We start from the raw sequence: 15931 nt of genomic DNA on the forward strand, positions 1-15931 counted from the left end.
TTCAATGTCCCCAAAGCCCCATCGGCAGTTCTGCCAGGGGAGGGGCCAGGTGCGCCCCATGAATCCAGACCAGGGAAGTGTAAGCCCTGCCCCTGGGGTCTGTGAGACCCACCTCCAAAGACCTCTAGGAACATTCTGGAATCGGTCATTTCCCAGCTCATCACTCTAAATTCCTCTGTTCCGCAGGCGTCAGGGTAAGGCCCTAACACCAGAGGGCTGGACTGGTTTTGGGGGGCTGCTAGCAGGCGTGGCCATGGGAGAGGTGAGGTCTGAGCTTCTACAGCAGTGGGGCTGCTTTTCGCAGAAAGGACAGCTGCAGCCAGGAGGCAAGGGCAGGCCCACCTTCAGCCTGGAGAAGGAGGCCTGTGCTGCCGACTGCTGGTCAGCATTCTCTGGCCGGCACCGGACCCCGGACCTGACCAGGAAGGCGTCCCTCACGTAGCTGGAGGTCCCTCAAATGCCATCTATTTGCGGCCTGGACCCTGATGACTGGCAGGAGACATGTGACACTGGGATGGGGTATTTTTGGCAGTGGGGGTGGGGCCTGCATGGTGAGCCCAGCACCATGCCGCTCTGGGACAGGCAGCTCGGACGCCCAGCTCCACTGCCCCGGCTGGCTGCAGGGTCCCAGGTATGACACCATCAGCCCCTCATTCCTGTCCTAGGGGGCCCCACAGGGGACAGCCCGCACAGGGACCTTCCCCAGAGCCAGACAGGAGGGCAAAGTTCAGTGGGTCAGGAAGCCACGGTGCCCTGGGCTCATTCCATCTCCCACTTAGGACTGGATTGACCAGAGTGACCTCCCACCCCCCTGGGTCTGGTGGTAGCTGACCAAAGACCAAAGGGCAGCCCCCCACACCGCAAAGGGCTGAGAGGTTAGAGACTCGGGGGGTCCACTGACATGGGGCAGAGGAAGGGTCTTGGCTAACTGGGCAGGCCTGGGTAAGGTACACAGACCTGGGGATGGCCCGAGGGTCCCCTGTGAGTCAGGAGCCTTGTTTCCGTTCTGTGACCTCCTGCCTAGGCAGGGGCACAGCCAGGCTCTCCCTGATGACCCGACTTCCCTCTGACCAGCACCAGTATGACCTTGGTGAGCTCAGAGGAAGCCCGGCAGCCTGTCCCAGCCAAGCCTGGTGGAAGGTCATTGCCGAAGGTTGGTCACCTGCTGGACACTGTAGCCCCTCCCCCATGGCCAGCTGCCACTGGGGGCATGCTGGGACAGGCAGGGCTGACCACCACCAGGTGAACTGACCCCGGGGTGGTCTTTGACAGGGGCTTGGCCGCTCTGGAGGAAAGTTGGAGGGTGAGGCTGGCCCAGCTGGACAGAAAATGCTCGACGATGTGAAGGAAAGCCGCTTCTGGGGACGGAGACTCAAACACAAGGACCCTATTTCTTAGTGCACCTCACTAATCTAGAGCCGTCTCTGGTGGGAGGGGCCTGACACTATGTGTTCACAAAGTCACCATGTGCTCAGGTTGGGGACAGGGACACGCGGCTGTGGGTATTCTGACTTGGACGGCGCTGCACAGCCCCCTGCATCCCTGCTCTGCTTTCTTTCAGGATGGAGATGCTGGGCCAGGTCTGAGCCAGGGAGGAGGGGGTCCCCGGGGGGCAAGCGGGCGGTGGCAGTGCCTGAAGACCCTGAGCTCTGCTGCTCATGTGCCTCTGCTGACCCGAAATGGAAAACTTCCAGTATAGCATCCAGCTGAGTGACCAGGACTGGGCTGAGTTCTCGGCCACGGCTGAAGAGTGTGGCCTCCTGCAGGCTGGCCTGGCCTCTGGGGATGAGCTCTTGTCCAGTGACATTGACCAAGGGGACAGCAGTGGCAGCAGTCCCCCCGAGCACCTGCCCCTTCTTGGGAGGCAGCTGGCTCCCAGAGGGCGTGGCTGGCCGGGCTTCGAGGAGGAGGATAAGGCGGCCACACAGCAGCTGGTCAGCAGGTCTTGGCAGGAGCCCGTCCTGGCTCTGGGGGCAGGTCAGCAGATGCCCAGCACGTCCGCACTGTCAGAAGCTCAGCCGTCTCTCAGCCCTGGAGATGCCCCTCCCGGCCAGAGCCCGTCCCTCCTAGGGCCAGTGACTTCCAGAGACGAGATGCAGAGGCTTCTACAGGGCCCAGCTGCCCGGGACCCTGCCCCTGGCGAGACTCCTCGGAGCCCCGAGTCCCCTGGCCGCAGTAATGCCTCCCAGAAGCCCCCTGGCAGCCCTGGAGCCCCACCACGCAGCAGCCCTAGCCGGAAGAAGAGGCGGGCTGCAGCTACCAAGGGGGGTGGGCGCCCCGGTGTCGCAGGCTCGGCTCCCACTCAGCTGGGCTCCCCACGGCTCAGTGAGGCCAGGCCCAAGGAAGGCCTTGGCCCAGCTGGGTCCAGGGGGAAGGGTCTCTCAGCTGGGACAGCAGAGCAGACAGCAGGAGCCGGGCAGGACAAGCTGGGGCCAGAGTCTGCAGGAGCCCACGAGCAGGTGGCCAGGCAAGGGCCCGGCTTGGATCTGTCTACAACTGAGCAAGGTACAGACTTACTTGGAATGACCCCCAGAGCTGATCTACACACTGTGTCCATACCTGCCCAGGAGACTGGTCCAGATATCTCAATGGCTAAGTCAGACACGGCTCTGTCTGCACCTGCCAGCAAGCCCCTGGCTGACTCGGCTCTGTCTACACCTGCCTACAAGCCACAGGCTGACTCGGCTCTGTCTACACCTGCCCGCAAGCCCCAGGCTGACTCGGCTCTGTCTACACCTGCCTACAAGCCCCTGGCTGACTCGGCTCTGTCTACACCTGCCCGCAAGCCCCTGGCTGACTCGGCTCTGTCTACACCTGCCTACAAGCCACAGGCTGACTCGGCTCTGTCTACACCTGCCCGCAAGCCCCAGGCTGACTCGGCTCTGTCTACACCTGCCCGCAAGCCCCTGGCTGACTCGGCTCTGTCTACACCTGCCTACAAGCCCCTGGCTGACTCGGCTCTGTCTACACCTGCCCACAAGCCCGAGGCTGACTCGGCTCTGTCTACACCTGCCCGCAAGCCCGAGGCTGACTCGGCTCTGTCTACACCTGCCCGCAAGCCCCAGGCTGACTCGGCTCTGTCTACACCTGCCTACAAGCCCCTGGCTGACTCGGCTCTGTCTACACCTGCCCGCAAGCCCCAGGCTGACTCGGCTCTGTCTACACCTGCCCACAAGCCCGAGGCTGACTCGGCTCTGTCTACACCTGCCCACAAGCCCGAGGCTGACTCGGCTCTGTCTACACCTGCCTGCAAGCCCCTGGCTGACTCGGCTCTGTCTACACCTGCCCGCAAGCCCCTGGCTGACTCGGCTCTGTCTACACCTGCCCGCAAGCCCCTGGCTGACTCGGCTCTGTCTACACCTGCCCGCAAGCCCCTGGCTGACTCGGCTCTGTCTACACCTGCCTGCAAGCCCCTGGCTGACTCGGCTCTGTCTACACCTGCCCGCAAGCCCGAGGCTGACTCGGCTCTGTCTACGCCTGCCCACAAGCCCCAGGCTGACTCGGCTCTGTCTACACCTGCCCGCAAGCCCCTGGCTGACTCGGCTCTGTCTACGCCTGCCCACAAGCCCCAGGCTGACTCGGCTCTGTCTACACCTGCCCGCAAGCCCCTGGCTGACTCGGCTCTGTCTACGCCTGCCCGCAAGCCCGAGGCTGACTCGGCTCTGTCTGCGCCTGCCCGCAAGCCCCTGGCTGACTCGGCTCTGTCTACACCTGCCTACAACTCTATACTGGATGTGGACCTGCCTGCGCTGGGCCCAGTGGTCAAGCCGGAGGTGGATTCATCTATACCTGTGTCAAAGGCCCAGTCTGAGGTGGACGCACCTATATATGCCCTCAGTCCCCAGGCCGGGCCTGACATGAGGGAGGCAAAGGTTGCCCCATCAGCCAAACTGGATTTGAGCTCTGCTGTGTCTTCAGGGGGCCACCAGGAGAAGCCCAGAGGGCAGCCTTCTGCAGGTGACCCTGAAAACCACTCAGGGGAGCCCCCACCAGGCTCCGTCCAAGCCCCCAGGAAGAAGAAAGTGCGATTCTCGGTGGCTGTGCCCAGCCCCGAGGAGCTGGGGGCAGGAGAGGCCTCGGGCCCACTCTCACCAGCTATAGCCTGGCCATCTGCCCCCAGGACAGCAGCTGGGGGCCGCGGGGGGCCTGGAGTTTGGGACGCAGTGGCAGTTGGGCCCCGGCCGCCCCAGCCTCGGATCCTCAAGCACCTGCCACCCCCGCCGTCCGCTGCCTCCGGGGGGCCTGGGTACAGGAGCTGCTTTGCAGTGACCCTCCCAGAAGCCTACGAGTTCTTTTTTTGTGACACTATCGCAGAAGAGGACGAAGAGGCTGAGGAGGCAGCCGAGGCTAGCCAGGTCCCCGCCGACGTCCAGTGGCCGGACGTATGCGAGTTCTTCTTCCGGGACTGCCAAGCCCAGACGTCTGGGCTCCGGGCACGCCGCTCCCCAACCCCACCCTTGAAGGCCGAGCCTGTGCCCGCCCCTGTGCCTGGAGACCCCATGCCTATCTCCATCCCTGAGGCTTACGAACACTTCCTTGGGGAGGACAGGCTGGGGGACGTGCTGGGGCCGGCTTCCCTTCAGCTGCAGGCTGCAGAGCTCCCTAGGCCGGCCCCCCAGGGAGTGGAGTCTGGCACCCCCCCAGAGACAAGCCAAGCCACAGCAGAGCAGCTCGACCTGGTGGTAAGGCAAGCAGGTGCGTGTCACGTGGGCCTGGGACATGGCCTGTCCAGGTCCTGGGAACACACTGTCCAGGGATTTCTGCCAGCAGGGCCGTTGGGGAGGGCCAGGCCAGGACCCTGGGTCATGAGCCAGTGGGGGGGCCTCAGGGATGATCTGAAAAGGAAGCAGCAGTTCCTGGCCACCCAGGGCACAGTCCAGGTGGGGCAGACACAGGGGTTTGGCTGTGCATTGACCCTCCCACGTATTCAGGCCCAGATAGCACTAGTGCCCCAGACTCTGGCAGGGAAGGCCTTGGGGCCCTTGGGAAGATCCCTTAGGAACCAGGAAACGGGCCCGAGCCGACCTGACTCAACTATGCCACACACTGCCCTATGTCTTGGGACAGAGCTGTCATAGGGAAGATGTGACTCAGAAAATATGTCCCAGGTCAGACATGTTCCCAGATAGATGTGTCCCCAGACAAATGTGTCCAAGGCAGCCCTGTCCAGTATAGATATATCCCTACACAGATGTGTCCTGGGTCAGACGTATCCCCAGACCGACATGTCCCCAGACAGATGTGTCCCAGGACGGACGTGTTCCCGGACAGATGTGTTACAGGTCAGACATGTCCCCAGACAGACTTGTCTCCAGACGGATGTATCTATGGCAGACGTGTCCCCAGACAGCCATGTCCCCAGAGTGGAGCAGCTGGAACTCAGAGTATGCTTCTCTTTCCTAGGGGAGCCTCGGGGTCCCCTCACCGCCTTTACCTTCAGCCAGAATGACATGTGCCTGGTGTTTGTAGCCTTTGCCACCTGGGCTGTGAGAACATCAGATCTGCATACCCCAGACGCCTGGAAAACAGGTTTGGGGGCCCTGGGGGACAGGGACTGGTGCCCAGAAGTCAAGTGGAGGGACAGTTGTGTCGTGGGCCAGCGGGGATGAGGGGTGCTTCGGGAGGCACAGCTTTCTGCCCTGACCTTGCTCCTCCCGTTGCTGACCCACTGCTCACTCCACTGGCCTCCTCCTGCCCTCTGAGGGCTATGCCAGTGGGCAGAAGTCGGTGACGAGGCCAGGGAGCTGGTACTCAGGAGGCCCAATGCTTCTCTTGCAGTCTTGCTGGCCAACATCGGCACCATCTCCGCCATCCGCTACTTCCGCCGGCAGGTGGGGCGGGGGCGCCCCAGCCGGAGCTCCAGCCTCTAGGACCCAGGCTTGGCCCAGGAAGACGCCGGGCAAGGAAATGGCCACAGGTGCTCAGGACGAGACGCTGCCCTCGCCCTTTGACCCTTGTGTTCCACAGCGTCTAGGAAGGAACCAGTGTCCTCGGTCCTGGCTACTTGGACTGTACCTGAGGCTCTGGCCAGGCCGAAGCCAGAGCTGTACTCCACACCTGGGAGGGGAGCTTCGGAAGGCTGGTGACGGGGGCCAAGCAGGGAGCAGGGAGCAGGGAGCTAGTTAGTAAGGTTGCCAGATCAGCAACAAGAAACGGGGTGTCCAGTAAAACTGGAATGTCAGACATGCAATATTTGAGACGTACTTATACTGAGAAATTATTTGTGGTGTATCTGAAATCAAATCTAACTGGCCGTCTATTTTATCTGGTTATGTAGTTAAGGGATAAGTGGCAGAACGAAGCATTGGAAATTAGAGTGTCACAGCAGCAGTAAGGCCCCAGATGGACATCTGGGCAGGGGAAAGGGTGAGGGGACTGGGTAGTCTCGACTCGGGCAGGGGGTCCCAGGGACTCTCTGCCCTGTGCACAGTGGGCCTCTTTGACCCCTGAATCACAAAGGCCTGTGGCCAGGGCCTCCTTGGCTCCTGCCTGAGGCAGTGAACAGATATCTACAGGGTTTGTAGGAGGCCCAGCAGGGTGTGGGTCTGCAGGGCAGAGCCTGGGACCCCTCCTCTAGGGAGCCCTGGACGAGGGGTGCAGGAGAGGGTGGAGGTATCGGGCGGATGGATGGGGCACCTGGGATTGTCCCGGGGCTGAGAGGAGCCAAAGATGGGGCAGGAAAGTGGGTAGGGGGCTACCAGGCTAAGTGCACAGGGTCCGCGGGTGGCAGGCGCCTCCTGGCCGCTGAGTGAAGGACGTGTGGACACAGCACAAATACAATCTCCTTTTCTTCTTTCCTGTTTACTCTCTTGTCAGTCTCTCTGGAACAGCCCCACCCCACTCACAGGTGCCCAGGCAACCCTCCCACTTCTGCTTATGATGCCTCAGACCCGCTGACCTCTGACCTCATGCCCTCTGACCTCATGCACTCTGATGCTCGCTCACCTGACTTTCTCAGCCCTCTGACCTGACCTCACCCTTGTGCCTTTCTCCCACTCCCAGGTGAAGACCCCATCACGTCTCCTCCCTCATTCTTTCCTTGGGGGCAGGCCACAGTTTGGCCCCTCCGGGCATCCCGTCAATCTGTGGTCCAGCCGCACCGGCCTTGGCATCCTCAGGAAGGGGCTGAGAGGACCCAGAGCCTAGAAAACTCAGGGTTCTGGAGACCCTCTATCTATCCCGCGGGGGTTAGACCTAGACTTGGTTGGTATTGGATCGGGGTGGTTGGCCTGTGGCCCCACAGAGAAAGACCCAGGCCCTGCTGCAGACCCCTCCAGGGTCTATGCTGGCAGGTGGTTCTGAGAAGCAGCCTGCCCATTAGATCCACTGGATGAGCCCCCCCTCAGCCTCAGTTGTTCCACGGGGCCACTGCTGGTTGTGGGGAGACACAGCCTTGTCCCAGATATTGTCGTAGCTCCTGGGGGGACCACCATCTGGTGGAAAGGGCAGAGGTGCATGTAACTTCAGGAAGCAACAGCCAGAGCTCCCCTCTCCCCCCAAAAGAGGTAGGGTCTCTCACTCACCTGGGGGAGGCGGCAGGGGCCTGGACGAAACCTCCCTTGCAGGGGAGACCTGGAGACCCCAAACACAAGTGTGAGAGCCAAGCTTCCAGGAAGAGGCTTGGAGACCAGCCCATGAACTGCCAGATCCTATCCCTACATTTTCTCTGGGTCCCTCCCCTCTCCCTGCTGGCCTCTCTTGCTACTGCCCCCTGTTCTTGGTTTCCACTGCACTGTTGTCCCCTGCCTCCATCTATCCTGTTCCCTGCCCCCACAGCACCCCTTGCCCAAAGTGGGGGCTGCTACTCACAAGCTTAGGGAAGTTTGGGGGCCGGGGTCCACGGCCCTTGGCAGAGCCCCGGGGCCGCTGAGAGGCTCGGGGCTGCTGGGCCCCCTTCTTGGAAGGCAAGTGGTGGCCAGAGGGTCTAGAGCTGGGGTCGGAGACAGGCACAGACACGGGGATCGAGGAGGACGGGCTTGGGGGCTCGGGTCCAAGCGAGCTCTGCACTGCACTGAGGAGCTGCCAGGAAAGCATTGTTGACTGGAGGACCTGGGCTGGGGCCTCTGTGGAGTTGAGACCCCTGCCCCACAAAGCCCCTTAGTCTCTCATGGCCCAAGCAGACCATGGGCTGTGGGCATGTCTGACACCACTAGGGCACTGACCTCATCCAGGCCCCGGACGTCTGTGATCTTGTGGTGGGATGTAGCAGGTGGAGTGTAGGGATCGGCGTACAGCGGGGAGTGTGGTGTCTCTAGAGCGTGGTCTGGGACCTCGGGGCCACCCTCCAGGCTCACCCTGCTCAGCTGCAGGCAAGAGGCAGAAGAGAAGGGCTTCCTGGAGCTGCCAGACACCCGTGTCCTCCCTTCTCCGTGCAAGAGGCCTCTGGGTGGCTCCCGGATCACGGAGGCCTAAGAGACAGACAGAGGCCAGGGAGGAGGAGGGCATAGGGACAGCCAGGCCTGGCGCTGGGGTCAGTGTGCTGGGCCCACCTTGGTCAGGTCCAGCTGCAGTGGGGTGGCTAGGCCGGGCCCCTCACCCCGGGCCTTGCTCCTGGGTGACCGACTGCTGCCGCCTCGTCTCAGCTCTGCCTTCTGCGCACCCATGCTGGTACAGCCAGGGTTGGTCTGGTTCTGTGGGGATCGAGGACCTTCCAGAAGGTTCTCCGGGGCCCTCTCCCACACAACTCTGAGGCTGCACAGAGCTTCCTCCTCCAGTCTGAGTCCCCTCCCCTGAGCAGCTAGAGTCCCTCTTGGGATGGGTGCCATGGGGACACAGGCTCCCCAGTACACTCACCTCATGGCCCGCTGCCTCTTTCCCCTGACCATATTCCCCTAATACTCACAGGTGAAGCCTGGGTAGGGCAGCCTGCAGTGGACGGCACTGAGGACTCAGGGAGGGAGTGGCTGGTGCGGGTAGACGGGGGTGCTGGGTACCCCGAGTCCCAGCTGGTTCGTCCATCTGAGGAGAGCGAGCTTCGGCCATTGCCCAGGGCCTGGGCCACCAGGGGAGGGTAAGCTGGATGGCAGATGGTGGGAACCCTCTCCCCACCTACCCATGCTCAGCCCCACCTTCTGCCCTGTTTGATCACTGCCCAGGACCTGAGCTGTGGGCAGCCTCTCCCTCTGCGGACCCCTCACCTGGGTGGGCACCCGCAGCTCTGGGAAGCTCTCAGGGCTGGGCAGCAGAGGGGCCCCTTCCCTGCGGGAGACAGTCTGCAGGCAGAACAGCCAGTTGCTGTAGTCCTCGTAGCTGGCACATACCACGCGGATGGTATTGATGAGGTGGCCTGGCACACAGACACTGTGAGGGGGCCCCTGAAGGCTGGGGCACCCCCAGGCTCAAGCGCTCCCTCGGGGGCCCCTCCAAGCTCAAGTGCTCCCTCGGGGGCACCCCCCAGGCTCAAGCGCTCCCTCGGGGGCACCCCCCAGGCTCAAGCGCTCCCTCGGGGGCCCCTCCAGGCTCAAGCGCTCCCTCGGGGGACCCTCCAAGCTCAAGCGCTCCCTCGGGGGCACCCCCCAGGCTCAAGCGCTCCCTCGGGGGCACCCCCCAGGCTCAAGCGCTCCCTCGGGGGCCCCTCCAGGCTCAAGCGCTCCCTCGGGGGCCCCTCCAGGCTCAAGCGCTCCCTCGGGGGCACCCCCCAGGCTCAAGCGCTCCCTCGGGGGGCCCCCCCAGGCTCAAGCGCTCCCTCGGGGGCACCCCCCAGGCTCAAGCGCTCCCTCGGGGGCACCCCCCAGGCTCAAGCGCTCCCTCGGGGGCACCCCCCAGGCTCAAGCGCTCCCTCGGGGGGCCCCCCCAGGCTCAAGCGCTCCCTCGGGGGCACCCCCCAGGCTCAAGCGCTCCCTCGGGGGGCCCCCCCAGGCTCAAGCGCTCCCTCGGGGGCACCCCCCAGGCTCAAGCGCTCCCTCGGGGGCACCCCCCAGGCTCAAGCGCTCCCTCGGGGGCACCCCCCCAGGCTCAAGCGCTCCCTCGGGGGCACCCCCCAGGCTCAAGCGCTCCCTCGGGGGCACCCCCCAGGCTCAAGCGCTCCCTCAGGGGGCCTGGCCTCCACACCTTCAATCAGGAAAGAGCGGATCTGCTTCTCCTTCTCCTCCAGGTTGATGTGGATGGCGCCCAGCGGGAGCTCCCCCTGCAGGGGCAGCAAAAGAGGGGGGTCCTGGGCCTGGGGTCAGTCCTGGGACTCGGCCTGGGCCAAGAGCGAGGCAGAGCCAAGGCTTACACCCCTGAGGTGGGGCCATCAGCCAAAGGCAGACACAGACAGGTCTTTGGGGACTTATGGGGACTGATCCCCTCGGTCACCTGCTAAGCCTGGGGGAGGGGTGTTGAGGGGACTAAGGAGAAGCCCCATGTATGTTTCTGACCAAGTGAAGGCCACGATCACCTCAGGTGATGGTGGCTGAGGACCCTGTAGGATGATAGGGGTGGCAGGCAGGGGCCCCTCCTTGCCCACATTAGAGTAGGGACCAGACTGACCAGGGTAGCAGGCTGGGTGGGTGGGGCCAGCATGCTCTGTCCCAACAGGCCCGAAATACAGGTTCCTCCTGAGCCACTGCCCCCTCCCACCCCCACATACAGGGCACCTCCCTGGGGCGGGCCCACAGAGGGGAGGGACCCACCTTAAAACAAAGCCCGTCAGCTTCCTCAGAGAATATGGCCAGGGAAGTCGGGTACAGGACCAGCAGCCGGTCCCACTGCTCCTGAGAGGGGCTCAAAGGGCAGAGTGTGGTTTCCATTGGCGGGCAATTGGCGGGCACCAAGTGGCTGGCCCCCACCTGCTGCCTCCACCTCTCCCCCATGTCCTTCCACCACTCAACCCTCCCCTCCCCCTACCTCCCCCTCCCCCACCCCTCCTCTCCCCCTCCCCCATCTCCTCAGCCCTGCATCCCCCACCCACCTGTGATGGCAGATGCTGCAGCTTGACCCTTGAGGCACAGATGGCACTGCCCACCGCTTGGCTCCCTGATTCTGTCTGCAGCCGGGTCAGCCTGCGCTGCAGAGTCCAGGGGAGCTCATCCTCAGGGGGGCCCTGGTAAAGGGGTGTCAGGGCAGGCAGAGGAGGGGGATTGGAAAGGGGTGTGGGAGTTGCTGGCACTGACCTGTGGGGGTGCCGAGTTGCAGCGTCGGAGCCCTCCCACGAGGGCCATCTGCTTTTCCAGGTGGTACAGCCAGCCGTCCAGCTCGGTCTGGCTGGGGCAGAGCACCAGAAGAGGAGCGGGAAGCGGGCCTATGGGTGGAGGGGCAGAGCAGGCTGGGCAAGCAGCCCACAGGGAAGGCCTCTCCCCAGGGCCCCACATGTACCCCAAGGCTGGACTTTGGAGGAAGTTATGGTGATGTCCAAGACCTCTGGAGGCCCCACAAATTGCTGCCCTCCACTCCAGCCTGGCACTTGCCCATGAACTGACTGAAGAAAAAGGAAGGGCCCCTCAATTCACTCATGATCTTGCCAGTGTCCTGGGGCCCAGTCAGAGGCCAGCGTCATGGAGCAGCCCTAGCCCTCTCACCCTCCTGGGGCTGGGACCGCTCATGCCCCCCCACACACCTGTGATCTGGAAGGCATGTTCTCTGGACCCCTCCAGTGGGCAGATACTCAGCTCCATCAGTGGTAACAGCCCCTGCCAGAGCACAGGCAGGAGGGGAGGGCTGGGGGACCCTGGGAAGAGTGGCCACACACCTCCCTGGGCCTTTCTCCCTCTCCCCCTAGTCTCCACCTCGACCCATTTCCCTCACCTGGAACGTGAGTCCTTCAGAACCGTGGGCCTGGAAGTAGAGGTGGGAAGGGAAGAGCTCCAGATAGCAGTCGCTGGTGTCCTGGGGGAGAGCAGGGCCCCGGTGTGAGGGGCTGGGGGGCCGGCCGTGGGCTGGCCCCAGCACCACACCCACCTGGCACACACCTGGCTGTGCTGAAATCTGAGCTGGACCTTGGCGTAGTGCAGGACGCTGCCCAGGTTTCTCACGGGCACCCTCCGCCGCCCCCTCTTGAACACACTGAGGAACGGCTGCTCCGGGTGGTCTCGCTGGCTCTCCAGGCCCGGGAGGTCCTGGGAGGAGCAGAGCTCAGGGGAGGGGTCTGAGCCCCAGCCCACAGACACACACCCACAATCACCCAGTCCATAGGACAGGGACACACACACTGTCACACATAAGTACAGAAGCCTGCACACACAGCCTCCTCACATGGAAATAGCGGCAGAACGCGCTCGCACGCACGTGACCTCACTGAGCGGCACAGAATTGCATGGTCTATCAGAGAAGACGATGATGTTTGCACTTAACGGAGATTCAACCTTTATCTTCACTGTTTCCTAAGCTGTGTGCCCTTGTTTTGGTTACTCAACCTCCCAAGATTTGTTGGTCACAGGGGTTTTGGATGTCTGAGTAAGATGAGGCTCAAAACCCTCCTGTACCTCCACTGTCAGCTGGTACATGTTTAATACTTGGTTCTAAAAAGTGGGGAGATTAATTCATAGCATTTGCCAATTTGGATGGTGGACACCCTCATGCCATGGCCCATTCCAAGGAACCCACCTGACGTGAGCAAGTGTGGAGCTGGGGAGAGAGGCATCGGATCAGCTCTTGGGAGCTTGGGCTGGCCACTTCAGCACACATTGCCTGTCCTACTGTCAAGTAGTGAAGGCCAATGTCCTGCCAGTGGCCCAACGGGTCCTCTGTGACCTGCCCCCTCCGCTGGTCCTCTCCCCTCTCATCAGACTCACGCCTATCCCAGGGCCTTTACACTTGCTCTTCCCTCTGCCTGTACCACTCAGCCTTGCTCTTTGCACCTCCTTCAGGGCTAGGCTCAAACCTCCCCTCCCCCACGAGGTCCCGTCTGGGTACTCTCCTAACATGCCAATCTCCCCTGACCCCTCTGCACACCTTCCCTACTTCTTAGTGCTAGCCACATCTTACTTATTACATCTTTTAATTATTTGTCTTGTCATCTGGCTCTGTCACAGGGATGGGGACACCGTAAGAACAGGGTCTTTGTCCATTTTCCCCACTGCTGTGTCCCAGGGCCAGGACAGGGCTGGGATGTGATGGGGGTTCACTGCCTGTCTGCTGCAGGGAGGGAGCATTGGTGCCCACAAACACTTAGCCAGTCCTGGCACATGGAGAGTCCTCTACAAATGGGAGCTCCATCCTCAGGTTGGGGGTCAGACTGGGATGGGCGTTACCTGGTGCTGGAGGGGGGGGCTGAGGTCTGTCCAGGGGCTCAGTGGTGAGTTGAGGAGGGGGCCATGTCTCCTTTGGGAGCTGGCAGAGGCTGCCTCATGGGCTGCTGTGCCAGGCCAAGCTGAGCCGCCCTTTAAATAAGCCCAGGAATGTGCACAGACACACAGCTTCCCGGCCCCCTGCCTCTGGGTGGAGCTTCCTGCACCCACGCCCAGTGCAGGGAATGATGTTGGGATGGGACCCATGAAAAATAGGCCACGAAGCAGGAAGGGCCATGCAGCTGGCCCTGTGGCCCAGGCTCAGCCTTAGGGCCCAGGGAGGAGTCGGCTCAGAGCTGTGGCAGGGCCGGCTCTGTGTGGGTGCAGAACCCAAGGAGAACTGGCTTCTCCAGGGCCCCACCTCCTGAGGTTCAACATTCCTGGTCCTCTCTCCAGCCACCATGTCCTGGCAAGAGAGGACCACACAACTCACAGGATTCCACCAGGGTCATGGGATATGTCCTGGGCCTGAACAGAGGGAGCTGAGGTCCGAGATGTGGCCACTCGGAGGGACCCCCATCGCTGCCCAGCCAGGCCCTGGACACAGAGTGGCTTGTCCATTCCTCTGAGGCAGCATGGTTTCCGAAGCCAGCACTTGCCACCTGGAGCGCTGGGACTTCAGAGGGCAGGGAGAGGCCGGGCCCAGAGCTTCCTAGCCTGATGGGTCCAGTTGGAAAGGGGGGCTCTCCACACCAGGCCTGTAAGGGACGGTGTGAGGACTGCAGGTGGAGCCCTGGCCCACGTCCCTGGCGTAGTCACACATGTCCGTCGTTCCCTGTCCTCTCCCAGATGCTCCTGAAGTATGAACCTAGGGGGTCATTTTCATCACATCCAGGGGCCTCAGTGCATACCAGCACCTCTCTTCAGCCCAATGTCAGCCCTCCTGGGGAAAAGGGCTATGTCTCTCCCCCTCACTAACTCAGCCCCACAGGAGCTGAGTAGACGGAGGGGATGTTTTCAGCTCAGAGGTGCCCCAACATGTGCTTGGCAGCTAGGGGGCCTTGGCCAGGGGGATACAGGGTGTTGCTATGGGAGGAGGCAGTGGTGGGTGCCGGGAGACACCCCGTGGGAGAACCTGAGGCCTGGAGTAGGTGACAGGCTGGCTCACGGCTCACCTGAAGCCCCTTAGTCAGAGTAAAGACGGGGTGGAGGGGTTTCATAGCCGCAGCACCAGCATGACATCCCAGCACACACAGCAACAGCTCAGAGACCTGCGCTTGGTCCGACCGAATGTGCCTGGACATGCTGTCCAGCCCAGGGGCAGGCTTGCGTCCTGGCCACGGTGCCCCTGGGGCCCCAGAGACTCCGGAGTCCCCGCCCGCGCCCGCCCTGCTGCTGCGAGCTCACCCACTGACTCAGTCGGGTCTCAGTTTCGCTCTCTGGAGACTTTCGGCCAGAGGAGCTCCCGAGGGTGGGGCTCTGTCTACTTCCTCTCCTTGTTTTAGGTTTGATTCCCAGGCTGACCCGGGAGACCCTGAGACCGCGGCCGCACTCACGCTGGGGCACGCCCCCCGCCACTCACCGAGCCCGGGAGGTAGTGGAACATCGTGGCGGCCGTGCTGTCGCCCTCAGGACTGGCCTCCGTGCCGAACAGGCCAGCCAGCCTCCTCGTGCCATCCTCTCTGGGGAGGAGGGAAGGGGGCTCACAGCCTGGTTGCAGAGGCAGGTTGAGCGCAGCCCTGCGACCCAGCGTGGAGTCCGCCCCCGCGCCGCCCCTCACCTATGTCCCCTCAGCGAGAGCTTTCTCGAGAAGGACGCCCGGAGCCTCTTAGGGGCCTGCGGGACGCAGTGGTTGTTCCCCATGGGCTGTGATCCGTGGCTGACCCTAGCTGAGCAGGTCGGCAAGTCTGGGTCCCTCTGCCCCGAGCCTCCTGTCGCCACCTCCCGGGGGTGGGGCTTTGCGACGTCTCACCCGGTGCCCAAGGGCCCGGGAAGGTGGAGCCTTTCTGGGAGGGACCGGCCCTACCTGAGCCCACGCCTTTCAGTTCCCTGCCCTGGGTCCTCCCCACAAGCAGGCCAGCCCGGCCGGGGTTGGGGGCTTCCCCACTGGCGGAGCCAAGAGCGCCCACCTCGGCCTCCAGTAGGGCCGGAGGGGCCCCAAAAGCCTGGTCTGTGAGCCAGTGACCTGCCCACCTGCGTGTAAGCTGGGGTGCCTGGGACTAGAGCTCCGCAGCCCAGGGACCCCCTCCCGAACCCCCCCCCACAAAAGCACACATCCTGTTTCCGCCTAAATGCCGGCCTCTGAGTCACCAGTGACTGTAAGGGGGCATGTGCTGGCTGTCAGCGCTGAAGCAGGAGTTTGCAACACTGGGGAAGGGGAAGCCAGGACCCTTCCCCAGCCTCCTCTCCTACCTTGGCCCAACCCTCACCCCGGGCCAAAGTCAGGGTCCTCGAGGCTTAACCAGAATCCAGGAAGGAGACCACAGCCGTCCCAGGTGCATCTAGGACAGTTACCGCGAGGTAGGGGGAATGCCACCCATGTCCCTCGTAAGAGACTGGGGCAAGACAGGCCAGGGGGCCCCTCAGGACCATGCTGGCAGCAACCGTGCTCATGATCAGGCACTCCTACAGGATATCACAGCCCTGCCCCGGCTGGATGGCACAGTGCTCCCTCAAAGCCCCCAGATGCCAATGCAGTGCCTGAGTCCAGCTGTACACTCGCCCCCAGACCCTCCAGTCACCCCAGACAGGACCCCAGGAGGTGGAGATGGACGCTCAGACATGAG

General features: G+C 62.9%; 2 protein-coding genes across 3 annotated transcripts; one reads left to right on the forward strand and one right to left on the reverse strand.

Annotated features, from left to right (window-relative positions):
• The first annotated feature begins 548 nt into the window (after positions 1–548).
• PERM1 (PPARGC1 and ESRR induced regulator, muscle 1) lies at positions 549–6803 on the forward strand. Of its 2 annotated transcripts, none has more exons than XM_081056448.1 (4): positions 549–631; positions 1273–4695; positions 5404–5529; positions 5779–6803. In XM_081056448.1, exons 2-4 carry the CDS (start codon positions 1680–1682, stop codon positions 5868–5870), a joined length of 3234 nt encoding a protein of 1077 aa, XP_080912574.1. In that variant the 5' UTR covers positions 549–631; positions 1273–1679; the 3' UTR covers positions 5871–6803. The 2 variants fall into 2 exon arrangements, with proteins under 2 accessions (XP_080912574.1, XP_080912575.1); XM_081056449.1 differs by having other exon boundaries at positions 554–631; positions 1562–4695.
• On the reverse strand, positions 6778–15008 carry PLEKHN1 (pleckstrin homology domain containing N1; the record flags this gene model as incomplete). Its single annotated transcript, XM_081056451.1, is given in 16 exon segments — positions 6778–7433; positions 7524–7572; positions 7810–8019; positions 8163–8303; positions 8490–8630; positions 8843–8992; positions 9138–9286; positions 10051–10126; positions 10614–10694; positions 10892–11077; positions 11079–11221; positions 11537–11609; positions 11725–11805; positions 11889–12035; positions 14728–14827; positions 14926–15008. Coding segments are annotated over 16 exon segments (1926 nt in total). The 3' UTR covers positions 6778–7317.
• Positions 15009–15931: the final 923 nt, after the last annotated feature.

Source organism: Rhinolophus hipposideros, assembly GCF_964194185.1.
Source record: "Rhinolophus hipposideros genome assembly, chromosome: 8".
NCBI classification, from domain to species: Eukaryota; Metazoa; Chordata; class Mammalia; order Chiroptera; family Rhinolophidae; genus Rhinolophus; species Rhinolophus hipposideros.

Excerpts from the sequence above, each read along its gene's own strand:
- PERM1 (XM_081056448.1), top strand. The coding sequence starts at position 1,680 with ATGGAAAACTTCCAGTATAGCATCCAGCTGAGTGACCAGGACTGGGCT. Across the intron at positions 4,696-5,403 it reads CCTGGTGGTAAGGCAAGCAG|GGGAGCCTCGGGGTCCCCTC; the intron begins GTGCGTGTCACG and ends TCTCTTTCCTAG. Across the intron at positions 5,530-5,778 it reads CCCAGACGCCTGGAAAACAG|TCTTGCTGGCCAACATCGGC; the intron begins GTTTGGGGGCCC and ends CTTCTCTTGCAG.